Below are 19,941 nucleotides of genomic sequence, written 5' to 3'. Positions count from 1 at the left end.
TTGTTGTTATCATTCACATTTTGTTCCCTTAGACCTTTGTTCCAACCTTGTGTATGTTATAAACACAAGTTTATTACCATAGAATTTTCAAAAGTGACACATCATAAAATTGTGAGCGAAGAAGAATTTTTTCAGGGAGTTTTATGCAGATGCTTTCTCTGATGTCCGAGTGACACTTACCTTAGCGTCTCAGAAGATGCTAGTTCTTGAGAATATAATTCCGATGCAGACGATGTGAATACTAGACCTTAACAAAAAGACAAAAATAACCTTAGCGATTGATTCTGATACGGAAAGTGAAAACAGAGCTCACATTACTAGGGAAGACCTCACAGGCGTGTCAGGTGTAACTATTGAGTGTAATAACCTGCAAAGCGTTAGTAAAATAACAGAATGAATTTTTTGGCCAGCCAAAATAAAAAAACACTGGGCAGGGTTTTTTATTGACTGGGGGTTTTGTGTTAGTTCCCCAGTTGAATATAATAGAAGGAATCCGTGACCATTGGGCAGGTTCTCTGGCTGGTTTCCTAGAGCCCAGCCCAGCTCTGGGTAGGTGAGCTTGCTGGATCCTTGAGGGTCCTGTGTTTAGAGAAGGGGATGGAGTGGGCCCAGCCCCTTCAGGCCTTGGGCTCAGGAAGCAGGTTTTGAGTTCCAGTTCAAGGAACAGAAATGCCTGGCAGAAGCCGCTGTTTGATTCGGCTTCTCCTATGAAGGGCAGGGCCTTTGGAGTCGACAAGTCTTCATAAGGGTGATGTAGTTTTAAATTTGAGCCATGAATAGAGAACTCTTAAGTCCAGTCTGCATGCAGAGAAAAATAAGACCTTGTTGCCTGGTGTAGGCCCCACTGGGGGATCATTTCACGGCTGATGGTTGTGCTTCTCAGAATCCACAAAAAGGCCTGATCAATATGTTGTCAGGAAAGTTTTTCTTTGACTACACATTTTTCTTTTTCCCAGTTCACCACCTGCGTTCTACTTTGAGGAATTTATTTTAACTCTTTCAAGTCACAGTTTGAACATCTGATTTGCACGTAATCTCTCACATGCGAATTTACATTAAATCAGATAGAAAGTTAGAAAATTAATAGGTAGGTAAGTAAGTAGGTGTGGGATAGGTAGTTAGACCTCCATTAGTCTGTAAATAATCCATTAATTTAAAGAATCTGATGTCAGGATGGAACTAGCAGACTGGGACTGCATCACTGATAATTTGATTTTTGATTCTTTAAAAGAACTGATCAAATGAAGCCACAGAGAAAGGAAGAACTACTTTAGGACTTTTGCACTTACCATCTGAGCCACCAGGGAAGCCCATGATATTTTATACTTAAACAGAACTAACAGCTTTTGAAACACTCAGTTGTTAAGATTTCTCTATAAATTAGCAAAGCCCAGCTTTGCCATAAGAGCCACTTTTGTTGTTCAGTCACTAAGTCATGTCCGACTCTTGTGGCCACATGGACTACAGCATGCCAGGCTCCTCCACTATCTCCCAGAGTTTGCTCAAATTCATGTCAATTGAGTTGGTGAAGTTGTCTAACCATCTCATCTTCTGCTGCCCCCTTCTCCTTTTACCTTCCATCTTTCCCATCATCAGGGTCTTTTCCAATGAGTTGTCTCTTCATATCAGGTGGCCAAAGCATTGGAGCTTCAGCTTCAGCATCAGTCCTTCAGATGAATATTCAGGGTTGATTTCCTTTAGGATTCACTGGTTTGATCTCCTTGCAGTCCAAATGACTCTCAAGAGTCTTCTCCAGCATCTCAATTCAAAAGCATCAATTTTTTGGTGCTCAGCCTTCTTTATGGTCCAACTCTCACATGACTACCAGAAAAACCATAGCTTTGACTACACAGACCTCTGTTGGCAAAGTGCTATCTCTGCTTTTTAATACATTATCTAGGTTTGCCATAGCTTTCCTTCCAAGGAGCAAGCATCTTTTCACTTCATGGCTGCATATCCTCCTCCAGATGACAAGGTCAGTAATGACCACCATTTGTGGGGGCACTCACGCTCCAGGCAGAAGTACCCAGGGGCACTTCCCCTTCCCTTTGTCCGTGGAAGCAGGCCTACTGGCTCCACCCCCTTGCTGGCTCTCCTGCCTTGGTCCCACAGCCAGGAAGCCCACTGAGGGGACCCCTGGGTTCTGTTTCCCCCGCTGCCCCACCAGCCTCACCACCCGCCACCTGTCCTCACTGGCCAGGGTGCCCAGACTCAGAGAAGACGGGGCTGGAGTGGGTTGCAGACAACTGGCATTTTAAGAGAAGTCACTGTTCTAATCAGCACCTGGTGGTCATAGACTCATTTCCTTTTTGTGTATAAAACATCTCAGAAAATACAGTCAGGGTCTTCCAAGAATCTTGACTATGCCAGTGGTTCCCAGGACCTTTTCATCTGCCCCTGGATGCCGGAGGTCTGCCTGCACCCCACTGGCCGCCGTGCCTGTCTCTGCTGTGGGGGCCTCAGCACTGGGAAGAGATGACACCCGGTGAGGAGTCACTGCCGTATTCAAAGTGAATAACTTTAAAAGATTTATAGAGACTTCCCTGGAGGTCCAGTGGTTAAGACTGTGCTTCCACTGCAGGGGAGCAGGTTCAGTCCAGGGTCAGGGAACTAGGATTCCGCATACTACGTGGTGCAGCCAAATTAAAAAAAAAAAAAAAAAATTATAGAGTATTCTAAAAGAAGAAGAAAGAAAGAAAACAAAAAGAGTACAAAATCAGCAAAGAGCAGGAGAGAAAGTCTCTCCCCCACCCCCAGTTCCTGGTCCCGTGTTGCCCTCTCCCGGTCCCAGGGTCTTCTGGGTCCTTCCAGAGACACTCGGCAAACAAGCGTGGGCTCGGGAGGCGGGACTGACGCGCTGGCCACTCTTTGCTCGCTTGATAATGGATTTAAAGACGATTCCCTGACTACACAAGAGCATGCGCCTCATTCTCTTTCACGGCTGCAGAGTACAAAGCGCTGTAACTTACTTAACAGGCCCCTACTGAGAAGCATAAGGTGGTTTGCAGACCTTTGATATGACATTGTGGCAACGAGCCACACACTGTACATGTTTTAGACCCACTGCTGCATTAGACGTGAGCACAAGCCCCTGATGAGTTACCTCCTGCCTCCACGCTTGCCGCAGGACACACGCAGCGTCAGTGTTTCTGGAATAACAATGACAGCAAACATTTATTACATGCTCAGTAGTATCGGCTACTGCGCAAAACACCTTACCTGGATCATTATTTTATTATAGTATTGCCTAGATTTTAACATTTAGTATTTATATAAATATGTATGTTATTTATTATATCAATTATGATGATATAAGTATATTGCTTATTATTTAAGTAGGTAAATTCATTATATTAATAAAAATGAATATGATAATAAAATTAAGCACGTAATATTTAATATTCTTACCTTGTCAACCTCAATTTTATAGATGAGGCCAGATAGCATACTAGTGGTGGTGGTGGGAACTGAACCCAAGTATCTGGCCCAGAGTGAGCGTGCTAAACCGCCTGCTCAATTATCTACCGTCCAGAAGGGCTTCCGAGCTCCTGAGTGTGGTTGCTTGAGAGCTTTATGCATGGTAGCAGTGTATGTGGAGGAGCTCCCAAGTGAACCCTGGGACATCTGGCCGGGACTGGTGACCACCTGTGTTGTTGTTGCTGGGGGAGTGTGTGCCCTCGGGCATCAGTGACTCCCGTCTCCCTCCCGCCCCCCCCCCGTCTCCCCCCGCCCCGCTCACCCCAGGCAGCGCTGCAGTCCATCTGCTTGTCTCTGGGAGAGCCTGGAGTGCAGAAGTCACTACTTCAGATGTGGGCTCATCAGATGTTTTGAGCACAACTCTCATTTTATTTTTAGTAGAACCAAACGTATTTTCTGGAAGCAGCGAGAAGCAACAAGAAGGAGCACGTGAGATCGTGTCTGCTCCCCCAGTGGAATGGAAGCTGGCTAGAGACCCCCTTCCTGATGGTTCTAGCTCTCCAAGCAACAGCTCTCAGTCTAGTGACCTCTCTGAACCCTCAGAGAGTCAGCAGCAGCGCCTCCCCAAACCCAGGGCCCCTTTACCGCGGTTCCTTTGCCCCTTCCAAGATCTGTGCACATCTCCACAGGAGGAACATGGTGTTCAGATAGAAAGACAGGCTCCAGAAGGTAAGGAGCGAGGGAGGCAGGGATGAGATGGTTCTTCCTTGATCTTCACAGGAAAAGACTGCAGGGTCTTCCTGGGCCCTGGTTCCCCCCAGCTTCCCTTGTGATGCTGCCTTTATGCATCTGTGAGCCATGAGGGAAGGAAGGCCAGCAGGTCTAAATGGTGGGCAAGTCTGCCTCGCAGGCAGGGAGAAGACAGCGTTGCCCAGGTCAGAATTCCCAGCCCTGCGGTTCACAAGGCCAGCATCGCCTGGGGCTGGGTGAAGGCCACCTCCAGGCACCCAGCAGGCTCTCAGGCGGAGTCAGGGAAACTCTGAGATGCTGGTGTGGCTGCCCCGAAAGCAGCGGGCCCACCAGGCTGCCCATGGTCCTTGGTAGCTGACCAGCTGGGCTATGGATAAGGGGTGCTTGTACTATATGCACCAGACACTTAACAAGCATGAGGGCCCTGACCTCACAGTGCCTTTGAGATAGGCCCCCATCTCAGCCTCTCTAGAGGCTGAATTCAAACTAGACTGTCCTTTCTCTGAAGGCCAAGGGGCTGACCTCAACTCATATTGCAGAAACTATTGATATATTAAAAAACATCTAGGAATAAAACAGTGAAAAAGATATCTGGTACCCAGTTTTATCAGAGGAAAATTTAGATTTCCAATCACTCTATAAAAATGTCTCCAAAGAGCTATAGCTAAGGACAGAAAGAAAACTATTAGATTCTAGAGCTTTGGATTAGAAAAGTTAAAGTATTTACGGTAATTGATGAAAATAATTTTTGTGGGAACACAGGTGAATCTCTAGCTTGTTATTCATTAATGAAAGAAGCATATATTGAATGCCCACTATATACCATCAGAGAAGCACTTATTAAACAGCTACTGTGTGTCAGGCACGGGGCTCAGGGCTTCCTGCCCTCCAGGTGCTTGCAGTCCCATGCCAGAGTCACTGCGGTCATAACCGTGCCTGGGGTGACCTGCCAGGAAGCGGAGGACGCCCCAGGTGATACAAGGTGAGGCTGGACAGTGACATCTTCCTCAAGGAAGTGCTTTTGACGAAGAAAAATCAGACCCCAAGGGCAGAGGGAAAGACACCCAGAAAGCAAAGAGTGGATGGAAAGAGCAGGGCTGATGTGGGATCCGGGGTCCACAGTGGGGTGGAGAGGAGGCCCGCAGGAACCTAAGGTCCTTATGAAACTACGAAGGGATCTGGACGGGAGGCTGGGCCAAGTCCTTGGAGGAGACCTGACTAGATGTTCCCTGAGGGCGGGTATCTCCAGGACTATGTGGAGGATGGATGGGAGAGGTCCAAGTGGGGGGCGGGGAGACGGTGCTGAGGCCGGCCAGACCTGAGTACAGAGCACATCACCATGGAAGCCTGGCCGCCCCAGCGGAGACTGGGGAGGTAATGGATGGAGCTGTGCTGTGAGCGCTGAGGAAGACGGGCATGTTGGCACTGCTCTTGGGGATCTCTGGATCTGGTGGTGGGGGAGCATGGGAGGACCTCTGGCTTCCCTTGAGTATGGGGTGAGCTAGGATAAAGGTTCACACAGTATGGAAGCAGTGCAGTGGAAAGTGGAATTAACTCTGGCTGGAGGGCTGGGGACAAATATCTCAGCTAGGAATCAGTCCTGAAGCAGGAATGGGGAGCAATAGGGAAAGATCTAGAAAGACGAGAAGAAGAACAAGAATGATTTGTGAACTTCTAAGTAGCATGTTTTTGGCAAAGAATTGAAATTGGTACTTGGCGGGCAACATGCATCGTGAATGAGCTGTGAGACGTCCAGTGTGCTTGTAGAGCTTGTCGGTAGCAGGGGCATTGGTGGACCTTGGAAGAATGTAGGACAGCTGGTCCAGACCAGAGAGGATCTTGGTGTGATGGCGGAGGTTATACCGGGGGGTCAGTTAAGGGACCCATGGGACCGTGGAGTTGAATCCTGTGGTCACATGAGCCTCGTAATGACCACCTCTCCCTACCCAGCAGAACCAGCTGCTCCAGGGCACCCAGGCTGGCAGTTTGGAGAGGCTCAGGGTGAATATGCTGTGGTCCAGCCCTCCAGAAGGTCCCAGGCTTGTGGGGTTGGAGCACCCTGTGATGGCCCCACTGATGCTGCTAATGTGTGCAATGTGTTCCATGGCGGGCACACACAGGAGGCAGGATGGGGGTGTGCCTGGGAAGGGAGGGCGGGCTTCCTGAAAAATCTGGGCTCAGTCTGAAGGTAGGAGGTCACCGGGTGGTGGGATCAAAGGGGTTTCGTGGAGATGGGAGGGCGTGTGGGCGAGGAGAAAGGAGAATGCGGTTGGGTTTCAGACCACAGAGGGCTGGTGAGGCTGCGGTTGGGGGGACGTGTGATGGGGTAGGGGGGAGTTCAGACGGGACGAGTGAGCTGGGACAGACACTGTGTTCCCTGCGGAGCAGCTGGTCAGTAAGTGGTCAGTGAGTCCATACTAATCCCCCCCTCTCAGCACCCCAAAGATGACTCTGCCCCAAGTGCTTGTGATATCGGCTCCAGCCCTGACCTTTTCCACCCAAGGGTGTCAGAACAGCCGCAGGATGGGGCTAAACCCAGTGCTGAGACACAGAGTCCCAATTATGAGTGCCAAGCCAGCGCTAGTCTCCAGTAGATTAAGGGGCGGGATAAATAATTGAACACCATTCCTCTGTCTTACATCATTAGTGTAGCAAACACAAGATAAATTAATTCACGGTCCCCAAACAACCCAACTGTATTAATTGCACAGGACACACGTAATATGAAGTGCAAAATAGAGGAAGTTTCTTTGCCTTAGCTGCAAAAGCATTTTTGCCCAGGGAATACCTGCGTGGCATACCAGTCTCGAGTCTGGCTGTCCACAGACAGGCCTCCCTGCGACCAGGGCCCCCGGGGGCTGTGATGGGCGTGATCTCGTCGGCTTAACGAGGCCCATTAATAACCCACTGGCATTTCCATTTTCCAAATTGTCTTCTGTGTCTAATGGTGTTGAGAAGCCAGGAGAAAAGCGCTCGGTGCCCTCTAAGTGGAATTCTAAATCTTCTCTCCCAGGGGATTACACGTGCTGTGACTTGGTTGTTAAAATAAAGGAATGCAAGGAGAGTGAGCGCCCTACCAACCCCAAGGCCGAGCCAGCACCGCCCGAACCAGCGCCCCCCGAGGACCCAGCGACCCACATCCTGCCCGAAGACTGTTCTGAGAGCCAGCAAGGGCCCGAAAGCTCCCTGACCTTGCAGGTAAGGCACGGTCCGGCTTGACTCCCACCGTACATTCCGACGCGATTCCCGCCGAGGGGAGACTTCCTGGGGAGCCCATGGACACACGGCCTCACTTCTGCTGCTGGAGAGCTGACTCCACTTCCTGGCGGCTGTGTGACTCTGGGCAGGCCCCCTAACCTCCCTGGGACTCTATCCCCCCGTGTGAGGAAGGAGATGGTGCTATCTAGCCAGGCTAGGTTGGGGATCGCATGCCATCAATGGTGACCGTGATTTGAGCGAGGAGAGCTGGCATTTGTCGAGAACTTTCTGGGACCCAGACAAGGAGAGATTCACCCCCATGAGGCGGGAGTCCGTCCCTACAGCCCCATCTTCAGACAAGCATGTTAAGCCTTTGAAAGATGAAGAAAGTCCCAAGGTCACAGGGGCTTGAGTTCAAGGATATGACAGCTTTCATTTTGTGTCTTTTCCCAATTGTAGAACTAATGTGAACACATTTTTTTTTTTAAGTTCAAAAAATACACAGATATAAAGATTAGGAGGACAAACAACCCGGAGAAGGCTAGCCATGCCTCCTGGGAGACCAGGGTGTTGTACACCACCCTGCAGATGGGTCGTGGGCTCCGCCCCCATCACCCCAGGTGGATCCATCGGGAGAGATGCTGGTGGCCCTGAAGCCGCCCAGGCCTCCAGCCTCGGGGCAGACAGCTGGGACAGCAGCCACACAGGGCCCCACAGGCTGTTCCAGGGGCCATCTCCCCAGGCCCCGGGACCTGGGTTGGCACCTTGGAGGCCAGGCGACCAGGAGACTCCTTTCCTGGCACAACAGCTAGGGGCACATCCACGACGCAGACAGAGCCCACGCCCCCCTCTGCCTGGAAACTGTGAGCCCCTCGAGGGCTGGGAGAGGAATGGGGCTGAGGGTATTTCTGCTGTGGCCGCAGCTCTGGGCCATGCTGAGCCCCCTCCATGTGCAGAGCTGGGGCGGTGACCGTGCAGGGTTCAAAGTGGGGGAGACACAGCCTGTGCCATCCAGGGGCTCATGGCTCCGGGGGAGAAATGAGTCTGCCTTCCAGAATCGTGCAGGGATTCTTAGATGACAGGTGCCCACAAAACACTGAGGTCAGTGTCTAGCACAGAGCAGGACGTATCAGTGGTGGGTTACTCTTCTCCAGTAAACCTGTGTGTGGAGCTTTGTTCTCGCATGAAGTCGGGGACACAGAGAGAGATGAGGCTGAAGAGAAAGCATGGGGATTCTGACCTCCTCTATGGAGTCTGCAGAACCGTTTTGCAAAGAAAAAGCTCTCCTGCCAGCTCTGTCTTCCTGGGGGGAGAAGCTGTTTCCGTTCGCTACAATTACTGCTTCTCCTGAAAAGATACAGGAGTCATGCTGGGAGAATGATCTGGTTCTGAGCTTCTAGAAGGCATCCAGCCTCCGGCAGAAGCAGGTGACTCCTAAGGCTTACATTCCTTTCCCACTATGTCACCTTGGAATATAGCATTTCAGGGCGTTCAGATTTTGATCTGTTGGAGATGAATGAATTGCCAGGTGGAAGGAGAAATAGGCGGAGGTGTGCCTTTGATGCTGGTAACTCAGTCATGCTACAGTGGGGCCCTCAGTGCTAACTGAGACCTGTGTCATCAACAGGTCTGTGGCCATCTGTCCGTGAGGGGTTAGAAGAAAATTAGGGTGTGCTCTTGCACTGTACTTTTGATCAGCCTCTTGACTAAATCAGACAGATGCATTGCTTTTTCATGACATTTCTCTTAAAAGGTTTTGGGAGTTCCCCAGTGGTTAGGACTCTGTGGTTCTGATACAGGAGGTGTGGGTTTGACCCCTGGCTGGGGAACAAAGATTCTGCCTTCCTTGCAGTGTGGCCAAGAAATAAAAAATAAATACATGAATACATAAGCAGGCATAACTTCGTAAAATGTTTTCTTGGCTCCTCTAGGAGGCCCTGGAAGTCCGCAAGCCTCAGTTCATTTCTCGCTCACAAGAACGTCTGAAGAAGCTGGAGCACATGGTCCAGCAGAGAAAAGCCCAGCGGAAGGAGAGCCTGGCTCCGAAGCAGAGTCCCCTTCCTGTCCGGGCCAACAAGAAGCAGTTCACTGTCCCCCACCCTCTCAGCGGTAAGCTGCAGATGGCTCGGGAGGGCCAGCGAGACGCAGGCCCCCAGGGCTGGGACCCTAGTCCGAATCGATGTTCCCAATGGTGCCCCTGACACGTGCAGGGCTGGTGTTCACCCATGTGCCCAAACCTCAGGGTCACACAGCCTGTCCTAGGAGCCAGCCCATCTTGAGAGGTGATCCGCGGGCCCTGAATTCAGCAGAAATAGCTGGGGACACACATTCCCCATTTCAGCTGGGAAAGAAGCACTATGGCAGCCAGGGTAGCCGGTTCAGATTCTTAGCTCCATAACAGATACTCCAAGAGCCCCGCTTTGCCCTTGATAGATTCCAAAACCGGTCTCAGGGCGAGAGGTGGACTCCAGTTTGTCTGCATCAACATTCGTCATCTCAAAACCCCTTTCCTGCTGTGAGCTCTGTGTCGGGCTGGACCGCTTTGGGAGCCCTGGGAGGTGGGTGTCACATGGACCCCATGAGGGCGGTGCTCCTGGATTCCCTGGAGAAGGCGTTATCGGGAACCTTCTCTGGGCCAGACCCCACGCAGGGAGCCGGGGAGAGCTTGGTGAGCAATGCTGGCCTCCGTCCTTTTGTTCGTGGAGCTTATAAACAGACTATTAAACCAGAAAGAATAACAAGAAGAGACAAGGGCAAGGATGGGGACATGGGAACATATTCTGATGGACTGCCAACCCAAATCTTAAAATCTGGAGGCCTGGGGAACCTCTGTTTTATTTCTTTGGATAGAGGAACAAGATCTTCCTAGCAAAATGTTCTGGGCCCCAGGAGGTGAAATCATTGGTCTGATTCTGAATAAAAGTCCTCTGGGGAAATAACCGTAGTCAATAAAATGCAGCTTAGCAAATATTACCAGGATCTTACAGAGCAGCTGGGGGACAGGAGGCATTGGAATAGGATTCCTGTTAACCACAGGCAGGCTGAGTCCCCCTCCGCCCGCCTCCCACCCCCAGAGCTCTTCTGGGGGAGTCATCCAAGACCTCAGCAAAGGCGAACTTGAACGTATCCTTCCCGCGGTGAAGGATCTGGCGGGACACCTGCTGCTCGGCCCTGGTGACCCTTCCCAGAATGCTAAGGAAAGGAAATCAGCAAAATGTATGTGCAAAGACTTTCCCTGCCTGAAAATGTGTCTCAAGTTGATGTTTGAAGCTGATTGGCAGATATTGGCTATGTGGATGTATTCTCTGCAGGCTCCTTAGTTTCTGGCTCAACAGAGAGCCATCTGGGTCGGGGTGCAGATGTATCAAGTTGGCAAGAGGGACCAAGTGTCAGCCACGGCTGGGGGTCCCCCCAGGGCCTTCTGGGTCCAGGCTTGTCCTGGGGAGGGCTGCCAGGATGCCCATGGTACCTGTGGTGTGAGGGCCACTTGGCCTCAACAGTTTTGAAGATCCTGCTCGATGACGACCCTGCTTGATGACGACCCTGCTCGATGAAGGTGGTTAGATAAGCGAATGTGTTCTCAACAAGTATGAAAGTGTCACATCAGAGCTCCACATATGTATACACAAAAAGTGAGGTCTAACAGGCTCCCTTTTCAGTCCGCTCCCATCACTTTGTGTAAGAAAAAATGGAGACTCATGAACGTTTGGGAACTCGTTAGGCATGAGACCATCCATCCTTGTCCCCTGAGCCAGCTGCCCTCCAGCCGTGCCACACCAGGGCCCCAGTGGCCTGGAATATCACCATCTCAAATGTCAGAGGGAGGCTTCCTTGTCCTGTGTATTCATTTCCTAGGGCTGCTGTAAGAAATGGCCTGAGGCTGGGTGGCTCAAGGAACAGAAATTGATCCTCTCACAGTCTCGAGGCCAGAAGTCCAAAATCCAGGTGTCCCCTGCAGTGATTTCTCCTGGAGGCGCAGAGAGGATCCGTGCCCTGCCTCTTTTCCGGCTCTGGGAGCTTCTGGCAACTTCTGGCCTTTCTTGGTTTACAGTTGTATCATTCTGTTCCCTGCCTCCACCCACCTTGTGTCTGTGTCCAAATTCCATCTCTCACAAGGACCCCGGTCGTCAGATCAGGGCCCACCTCCATCCACCCAGCCTGACCTCATTTTAACTTGCATACACCTGCATGGATCCGATTTCTAAATCAAGTCACAGGGACAGGGGAGGAAGCACACCTTTGGTGAGGGAGACAGTTTTATCTACTCTCCTCCAACGGTGATGTTTTGCCCCCAAACAGATATCACCCTCACATGTTCACATTCCTTGGACTGAAAAATCTTAAAATTGTGTATAATAATAAAAGATGATGAGACGCAGCCAATAGTTTTAAATAACCGAGGCACCTTTTTATTTCCCCAATTCCGAGACAGTCCTGATGACTAGAGTGCTCTGGGAGGGCTCTGGCACACGATTTTACAGCCGCTCTTCTGATCCCCCCTGGTATTTATGGCTGATGAGAGGTTTACCCTCGTGTGTGTTTGTGTTAGGCCGGCCCACTCAGACAAGTTCTGAAACCAGAGCCTCGTGTGAGCTCTGGACAAGCGCAGGAGTGCTTAAGGCCCCATTAAGCACGTCTACAGGCCGCATCTCATCTTCAGCCTGTCTGCTGGCAAGATGATAAAAGCGAGATGCAGATGCTTTTCTTACATGCTAAATTAGTTAATAAATCATATGCGTGAACGAGCTCCCACTACAGTGTCAAGGCGTCTGTTAGAAGGGAGACTTGGATTGCTTTCCGAGCTGGGTTTGCTGCCTCTCATCAGGGCCCTCCTGGCACAGACCTGAGGGGTTCAGGTGGGGCCCTCAGTAGCTGACAGACGCCCCCTTGACCAAGGGCTGGGGCAAAGCGTGCGCCGGACGTCAAGGGCAGTTACAGCGAGGGCCGGCGGGCCAGCTCTGCTTCCTGTTGGCCAATGAATCCCGGGCAGTCTCTAAGGGACAGGGGCAGTGACACGTGTGTGGGCACACGTGTGTGTGTGCACACATATGTGAGTGTTCACTAGGCTCCCTCATGGAGATGGGGGATTTTCACGACCAACTGGGACCCAAGAAATTCCGGGAAGTAGCATTATAAAGGTCCTGCCGGCAACCCCAGTCTGTTTTGACTCACTTATCACCTATGGCTTGCGTTCCCAAAGCTCACAAATACGTGGCCTCTTTCTTGCCTTGTCTGGGAGCCTCCCGGGCCCCCTGGGCTTGGCTCTAGCAGTGGCGCAAGAAGTATCTTCCTCCATCTCTCAGCAAACCTTTCTTGAGGACTCTGTGTGCTGGGCACAGCCCTGGTCCCGTGGACCTCCTCACCTCTGGGGGGAAAGCACCCAGGTACAAAAGGCAGTGATCTTGGGATTTGCTAAGTGCTGTGGAAGGGGGTTGCCATGACAACCCACAGGCTGGCCTTGCTCCCGCCGTGGGATATGGTCCTGACGGAGGAGGCCTGGTACTGAGAAGAGAGGTCGTGGTGCAGGGTGGGGAGGGCGGGGCGTGCTGGGGGAGGATGTGGAAGCTGCATGGGGAGGGGTCGCCGAGTGCTCAGGTCGGCTGTGGCTGGACTGTAGATGGGGGTGGGGAGAAAAGGGAGAGGCCGAGGCACCAGAGAGCAGTCCAAGGGGGCCACCAGGCATTGTATCTGCCTCTTCCAGTGTTCTCCTTATTCTGTGATCAAAGCTGAGGCTACGTAGCTCCAGGCTGGACATGATGAAGGCAGGCTAGGGCAGGGCAGTGAATGCAGAAGGGTGACAGATGCAGAGGTTCTTGGGTGATGGAATTAGTGGAACGCGGTGACTGCCAAGTCACAGAGAGGAGATGAGCCTCAAGGAGGCTGGGGAGGAGGCTGGGAGGCCGGCCTTAGCTCTCAACCCCTGAGATGCCAACCCTTTATCTGGTGGGCCTCTGTCTCCTTCCCCAGTTGGAACTTTGCCTGCCCTCTGTCCCCAGAGTTACCTGGGGCTCTAGGCAGGGCTTCCCCTTTGCTCAGCTGCCCGGGTCCCAGGGGTGCAGGCTGGTCCTGCTCGAGGGTCGACTGTAACCTAGGGATCAGTGTTCCAGAGCCAGTCCTTGCTGCAGGACACATCAGGGGCGGGACGGGATGAGAGCACATGGGAATCACCAGCACAGCACCCACAGGTGGTGGGCGGTTTAGCCCCTGCACTTAGCAGGTGGCACGGCTCTGATGCTTTGACGGGATGCGAAGGGCTGACTCATTGCAAAAGACCTTGATGCTGGGCAAGACTGAGAGCCAAGGGAGAAGAGGGCAGAAGAGGATGAAGTGGTTGGATGGCATCACCGACTCAATGGACATGAATTTGAGCCAACTCCAGGAGATAGTGAAGGACAGAGGAGCCTGATGTCCTGCAGGTTGCAGAGTTGGACACAACTCAGCAACTGAACAGCAGCGTCACCCACAGGTAGAGGGGCTTGGTCAGTGTCTCCCAGGGACCCATCTGTGGCTTTGTCCAGCCCTAGCTGTGGCTCCCCCAACCGAGCCCTCCCCATCTCCAGCTTTCAAGCCTCCCTGGGTCCCACCCCCACCCTGCATCCCAGACCCCTCCCCGCCTGACTGGCACCCCTGCCTCCTTTTCCCAGTTGGTCACAGGCTGTCCTTCCTTACCCCTGGGAGCTTGCGTCATTGGCACCCCCAAACTGCCTGATAGAATTTTGTCTGTCCCTCTTCTCTGCCCCGCAGCGCCCTGCCTAACTTCCCTAGCCCAGCTCAAGCCCAGCCTCAGCCTCAGTCTCTCACCTCCAAGGCTCTTGCATCTGATTCCAGTCCCGTGTGGTGACTTTGGCTGAGAAGTCGAGCCCTTCACTCACATGAATCATTGTCACTCCTGTATTCAGCGCTACAGATGGTCAGAAAACCAGGCATGCCGAAACAGCCCAGGTCGGCCTGCCTGCATCTCAGTTTCTTTCTCCTGACAATTGGAGTGGTCCTCGTGGCTCTTTCTGATGGTCTCCTAACTCGTGAATGGGTAGGAAATCCATTAGGAAGATGGTTTCGGGAAGGCCTTTCTTCCAGGAAGCCCTCCCTGACTATCCATCCAGTCTCCACCTCCCTACCTTTTTCACTGGAACACTCCCATCTCTTGTGTATCTCTTACATGCCCTACCTCCTTACCTTTCCACTTTGGATTATCGTCCTGTGAGTAAGCCAGCAAAACCTGCCTGGATTCTAAGTGCCAGTGGGCACACACTACACCAAGTCACCCTGACAAGCTCTGCTGCGTGTAGCAAAGCCAAGCAACTTAATCTGAACTGCATTATCCACACTTTCCAAGGTGAGCCAAGCACAGCCATTCAGATCACGGACCAGTAGAGGGGCGGAATTCTCCGGAAGGCACTGCAGAATTCCTTCTCCAGCCAATCTGCTTTCACTGATGGTTTTTGGCTGGAACAAGTATTAAAATTAATTTGCATTCCCTGAGCGTTGAGCTAGAGAAGTGACCCAGCAGATATGAGATGGCTGGAGAAGTCATCGCAGTAATAAAAATGTGCTGTTCATCACGCAGCTAGTGCTGGCCACACCATCCCTACAATCTCCAATCTAATCTCCTGGATGTTTTTCCATCAATCATCCGAAAAAATATTTGGGGCTAGTTCTCCCATTGCTCACAAAGGGATTTTAAAATGTGCTTATCAGATAAAAGTCAATTGTTACTTCATCAGTCTGCAAAGAAAACAAGAAGCATGATTTAGCTAAAAGACTTTCCCTCATTCAAAGATATTTGCATGTTGCTGTTATTGGTATCCTTTGCAGACCAAAGATAAAGGTGTTGTGTGTTGTATTTTTTTCCCCTAAAAAACACAGGAAGAAAAGATCAATTTATGTCTATTGATTAGAAGTAGAGTTGTAGGACAGTGTTATTTCCAATTAAAATAATGCAAGGTAAAAGCACAGAACTGCAGAGTGGTAAGGAAAAAAGTCTTTATGGGAACTCACCCAATTGCCTGGATTTTATTTTCCAAATGATTTCCCTTTTATCCCCCAGTGCAGTTCAGTAATAAACCTTTCAGTGACACTAAGGATATAAATCTACTTGGCAACCAGAATGAAAGTTTATTCATCATCTATAAATCACCATATTTTGTGGTTCTCTAAATAATGCTGGGAAACCCTGGACCTGAGCAAGCAGTGACTCCCAGATCAACCGCTAGCCATTCAGACATGTTCTAGATGTCGCTGTTTTATGGTGAAGTATGACTTGAGCCGTTGCCACGGTTTCTTTACATGACTAATTTAAACTTGCCATTCAGCCCACACACGCACGTGCACAGGTGCACACACACACACACACACACACACACACACACACACACACACTCTTAAGAAAATGTGAAGGCAGTATATCACATTTTGTATATTTAAAATCCCTATTTTATAGCCACAAATAATAACTTTGAAAACTGAAAACTAATTATAACTTGCTAATGTTCTGCAATCATCACTTTTCCCCCCAGCATCATTAAGCCTAGACAATCAAAAATACATTCAAGAGGGAGACCAATTCCTTTGTATTATTTTGTAAACTGTATTCTCTGGGAGGTTTACAATGCCCATGTATGTTAAAGGCACTGATAAGTCCTGCAACAATGAAGCCTGCTTAAATTTGTTTAAGCTTATTTTCTCTAAACTTCTTTGACCTTGGAATGCTTTTATCTAATTCTTGAGCAACCATTTTGGAAACGTAGCTCTAGGAATATTTGCTTTTAAGACTATCTATTGGGTTGGCCAAAAGGTTCATTTGGGTTTTGTTCTAAAAGATGTGAAGGAAAAACCCTAACAAACTTTTTGGCCAACCCAATACCATGCTTTGCTAAAGAGGCCCCGACTGGAATTTCAATCTGCCATTTCCCACAAAAATCTGAGACTGCGGGAAGGTCTTCTTCTCCTTATCTGAATCCCTTTGGTCTAGCAGTGCCAGAAAGCAATGATTGCCGCCCGGGGTCCTCTGGGCGGCAGGGTGTGGTGCCGGTTTCACAGACTGTGGCCAGCTTGGCTCCCTGGAGGCTTGTCCACTGACAGGCACAGAACCTCTCTCCACGTGGGCTCCCCTGGAATCTGTAACACAGCCCTCACACTGTCACCCAGCGGAGTCCAGCAGAGAAGGAGCAGCCAGTCAAAACCCCTTCGGAAAGCACGTCACCAATGTCACAACGTGAAATAACCAGGGAGGGTGGTGTTCACCACACCAAGGGCTGAAAAATGGCAGAGAAGCAATAACCTACCAGAGAAGTAACTGTGGAATTGGGGCAGAGGCTTGCCTTCCCCGTGACACAGGCAGCTGCATCAGACGATGCCCGTGGGGGCCCTGGAGCTGGCGACCTGATGATCTGTTGCCACGACAGGGAGAGTTTCTTCACACACTCAAAATAGGGATGCCAGAGTCACTAAGTGAAAATACAGGATGCCCAGTTAAATTTGCATTTCAGGGCATCAAAACCTCTTTTAGCATAAGTAGGTCCCAAATATTACATGGAATATTATTGTTGTTCAGTTGCCCAGTCATGTCTGATTCTGCTACATCATGGACACAGCATGCCAGGCTCCCCTGTCCTTCACCATCTCCCAGAGTTGCTCAAACTTATGTCCATTGAGTCAGTGATGCCATCCAACAGTCATCCTCCTTCGCCCTCTTCTCCTCCTGCCTTCAATCTTTCCCAGCATCAGGGTCTTTTCTAATGAGTCGGCTCCTCGTATCAGGTGGCCAAAGTATTGGAGTTTCAGCTTCAGCATTAGTCCTTCCAATGAATATTCAGGGCTGATTTCCTTTGCGATGCACTGGTTTGATCTCCTTGCTGTCCAAGGGACTCTCAAGAGTCTGCTCCAGCACCACAGTTAGAAAGCATCCGTTCTTCAGTGCTCAGCTTTCTTTACGGTTCAATTCTCACATCCATACATGACTACTGAAAAAACCATAGCTCTGACTATATGGACCTTGGTCAACAAAGTGATGTCTCTTCTTTTTAATATATTCTCTAGGCTTGTCATAATTTTTCTTCCAAGGAGCAAATGTCTTTTAATTCTCTGGCTGTAGTCACTGTCCACAGTGATTTTGTCTGTCACTGTTTCCTTTTCCTCCCCATCTATTTGCCATGAAGAAAAGGGACCAGATGCCACAATCTTCATTTTTTTTAATGTTGAGTTTTAGACCAGCTTTTTCACTCTCCTTTTTCACCTTCATCAAGAGGTTTCATTAAGAGTATAGGATATACTTATGCTAACAATGTTTCATTGTTGATCTGAAATGCAGATTTTCCTGGGCTTCCTGTATAATATTTGGCAATCCTTCTTCAAAGCCTGGAAACCCCTGGAAAGACTTGGCTGTTTTCCTTATCATTCTTGTTATCTTCTCTCAGTGGTCCTCAGACCTGAGAATCCCCTGCAGGACTTGAGAACTCACAGGACACGGGTCTAGCCCCAGAACTTCTGAGCCCGCTGACTTGGGGCAGGGGTAAGAACTTTCATTTGTGATGAGTTCCCCAGTGATGCGGGTGCTGCTGGTCTGGGGAATGAAGGGGAAGCAGACACCGCACAGACGTTGGCGTTTCTGCTAAAGCATCAGCCCCACTTTGAGAACCACAGCCATCTATCTTCTGTAGAGAATAAACAGCCCATTGATTCCATCAGTGACTCGATTCTCAGGACTCTTAGCTGCTTACTTTGAGACCTGAGCTTAAGTTGCTGACCTTCGAGACCTCTGCTCATCTGTAAAGAGGAAAACACCTGCTTTCCTGAGTCACAGGGTAAATTGAGGCACAAATGGGGGCCAGGGCAGGGGACGCTTGGAGACTGGTGGCTGTAAGCATTGTGGCTGCCGCTGGCGTCTCCAAGGTTATAGTGCATGTTCATATGGACCATTCCTGTGAGACCTCCCTAGGACCTTTAAGGCAGATGCTGTCCCCGCATGGAGCAGAGGAGGAACAGGAGACCAGCAAGCTTGAGTGGCCAGTTCCAGGGCACAGAGCACCAAGCTGAGGCCTAACCTGATTCAGGTCTGCAGACTTGGATCCCAAGTGGACATCTCTTTCATGGTGTGGAGGGTCAGGCAGGCCAAAGGAAGCATCGAAGCTACATCATAAAAACACGATGCTTAACGTACTAACACTAGTATTATTTTCATGAAACAGAAACCAATGATGATTTCCTGCCATGTGTAATGAGGTCACTCAGAACTGGGGTCATTAAAACTTACAGGCTGGTAAGACTGCCTAGCTCCTTTGGTTCGCCTTTATTCACCAGTGAGTTCATTGTGAGAAATGCTGTACCTGTTTTGCTGAACCCAGGGGGGAAAATGCACATTTTAGGCAACTGATGGGAGCCCTTGAGCGTTCAGTGTGTTAGCGTCTGGTCTTGTGTGGGGTCTGAGTCCATCTTCAAGTTTCTGATACCGCAAACAGCTGAGTGAACTGAACTTGCATGATTTTAGCCTGTTCAGGGGCTTCTTATGGCAGACAGCCAAGTAGACTGAATCTAGGACCATAAAGGAGAAGGCCTGGGGGACAGACGGGAAAGCAGCTTGTGAAGGAGCTCTTGGGTCTGAGAGAGAGAGCAACAGAATTGTGGTAAGGCTCCTTTTAAACAGTTTGACTTGGGGATCTGGTTTTTCTAACTGGGGGAACTGAAGCCATGGTCCCTGGTCTGCCCATGTTGCATCAAGGATTCGACCTTATGAGGATGTGTGGGAAGGTTCGTGGGCTTCCAGAGTGCCTGGTGGGCCCTTCTCATAACCCTCCCACCACCCCATGCCTAGGGGCAGGTCAGTGTCAACATGTGTGCATGCTCAGTTGTGTCTGACTCTTTGCAGCCCCATGGACAGTAGCCCGCCAGGCTCCTCTGTCCATGGAATTCTCCAGGCAAGAATACTGGAGTGGGTTGCCATGTCCTTCTCCAGAGGATCTTCCCAACCCAGAGACCAAACCCATGTCTCCTGCATTGCAGGCAGATTCTTTACCAACTGAGCCACCAACAATCCCACGCCCAGACCCTTTCTCAAATCCATCCTTTAGCGCCCAGCATCCTGTGTGTTCACAGAGTCCCCAGGATAGTGATTCTGCTGGAAACTCGAGGATCAGTCTGCATGTGCAGGAACCAAGCTCTCTGCAGAGAGAACAATTCACTTGCATTAACCAGAAGCCTGTGATGCCTCATTTCTTGACCTGAGCGTGGAAAGAGAAATAGATTTCTCTGCAGACCTCTGGTTTCTTTTTCATTTCTTAATTTTGGATACCTTTACCTGAAGGATCTGAGAACCTCCTTGCATCTCTAAACTGTGACATTAGTGTCTCTCTTTTGGGTCCGAATGATCATTGTCTCACTGTTGTAGAGCGTTATTTTTATGTAAATGAAACACAGAACCTCCACCCACTACCCAGGCTCCTGGAATGGGCAGCTCACCATGTGAAACTGTCCTTCAGGGTCCCACAGAAGCATAGAAGGATTGCAGAAAGATGACGATGTTTATCCAGCCCAGGATTTTATCATCACAAGAGCACTTTGGAGGTGAACAACCTGTGAGTC

At 50.2% G+C, this 19,941-nt stretch overlaps 1 protein-coding gene across 3 annotated transcripts in view; it reads left to right on the top strand.

Annotated features, from left to right (window-relative positions):
* Positions 1–19,941, top strand: part of C15H10orf90 (chromosome 15 C10orf90 homolog) — a 247,423-nt gene that overhangs the window by 216,060 nt on the left and 11,422 nt on the right. For 2 of the 3 annotated variants that reach the window (XM_061163189.1, XM_061163191.1), the window contains 3 exons: positions 3,856–4,146; positions 7,181–7,365; positions 9,297–9,474. In XM_061163189.1, the coding sequence (XP_061019172.1) occupies positions 3,856–4,146; positions 7,181–7,365; positions 9,297–9,474 (654 nt within the window). The remainder of the gene's footprint in view (positions 1–3,855; positions 4,147–7,180; positions 7,366–9,296; positions 9,475–19,941) is intronic. The other variant, XM_061163190.1, reaches the window with a different exon arrangement.

This window comes from Dama dama, chromosome 15 (genome assembly GCF_033118175.1).
Source record: "Dama dama isolate Ldn47 chromosome 15, ASM3311817v1, whole genome shotgun sequence".
Lineage (NCBI taxonomy): Eukaryota > Metazoa > Chordata > Mammalia > Artiodactyla > Cervidae > Dama > Dama dama.
Note: the sequence above shows the minus strand (reverse complement) of the source record. Positions and strands in the feature narration are given on the sequence as shown.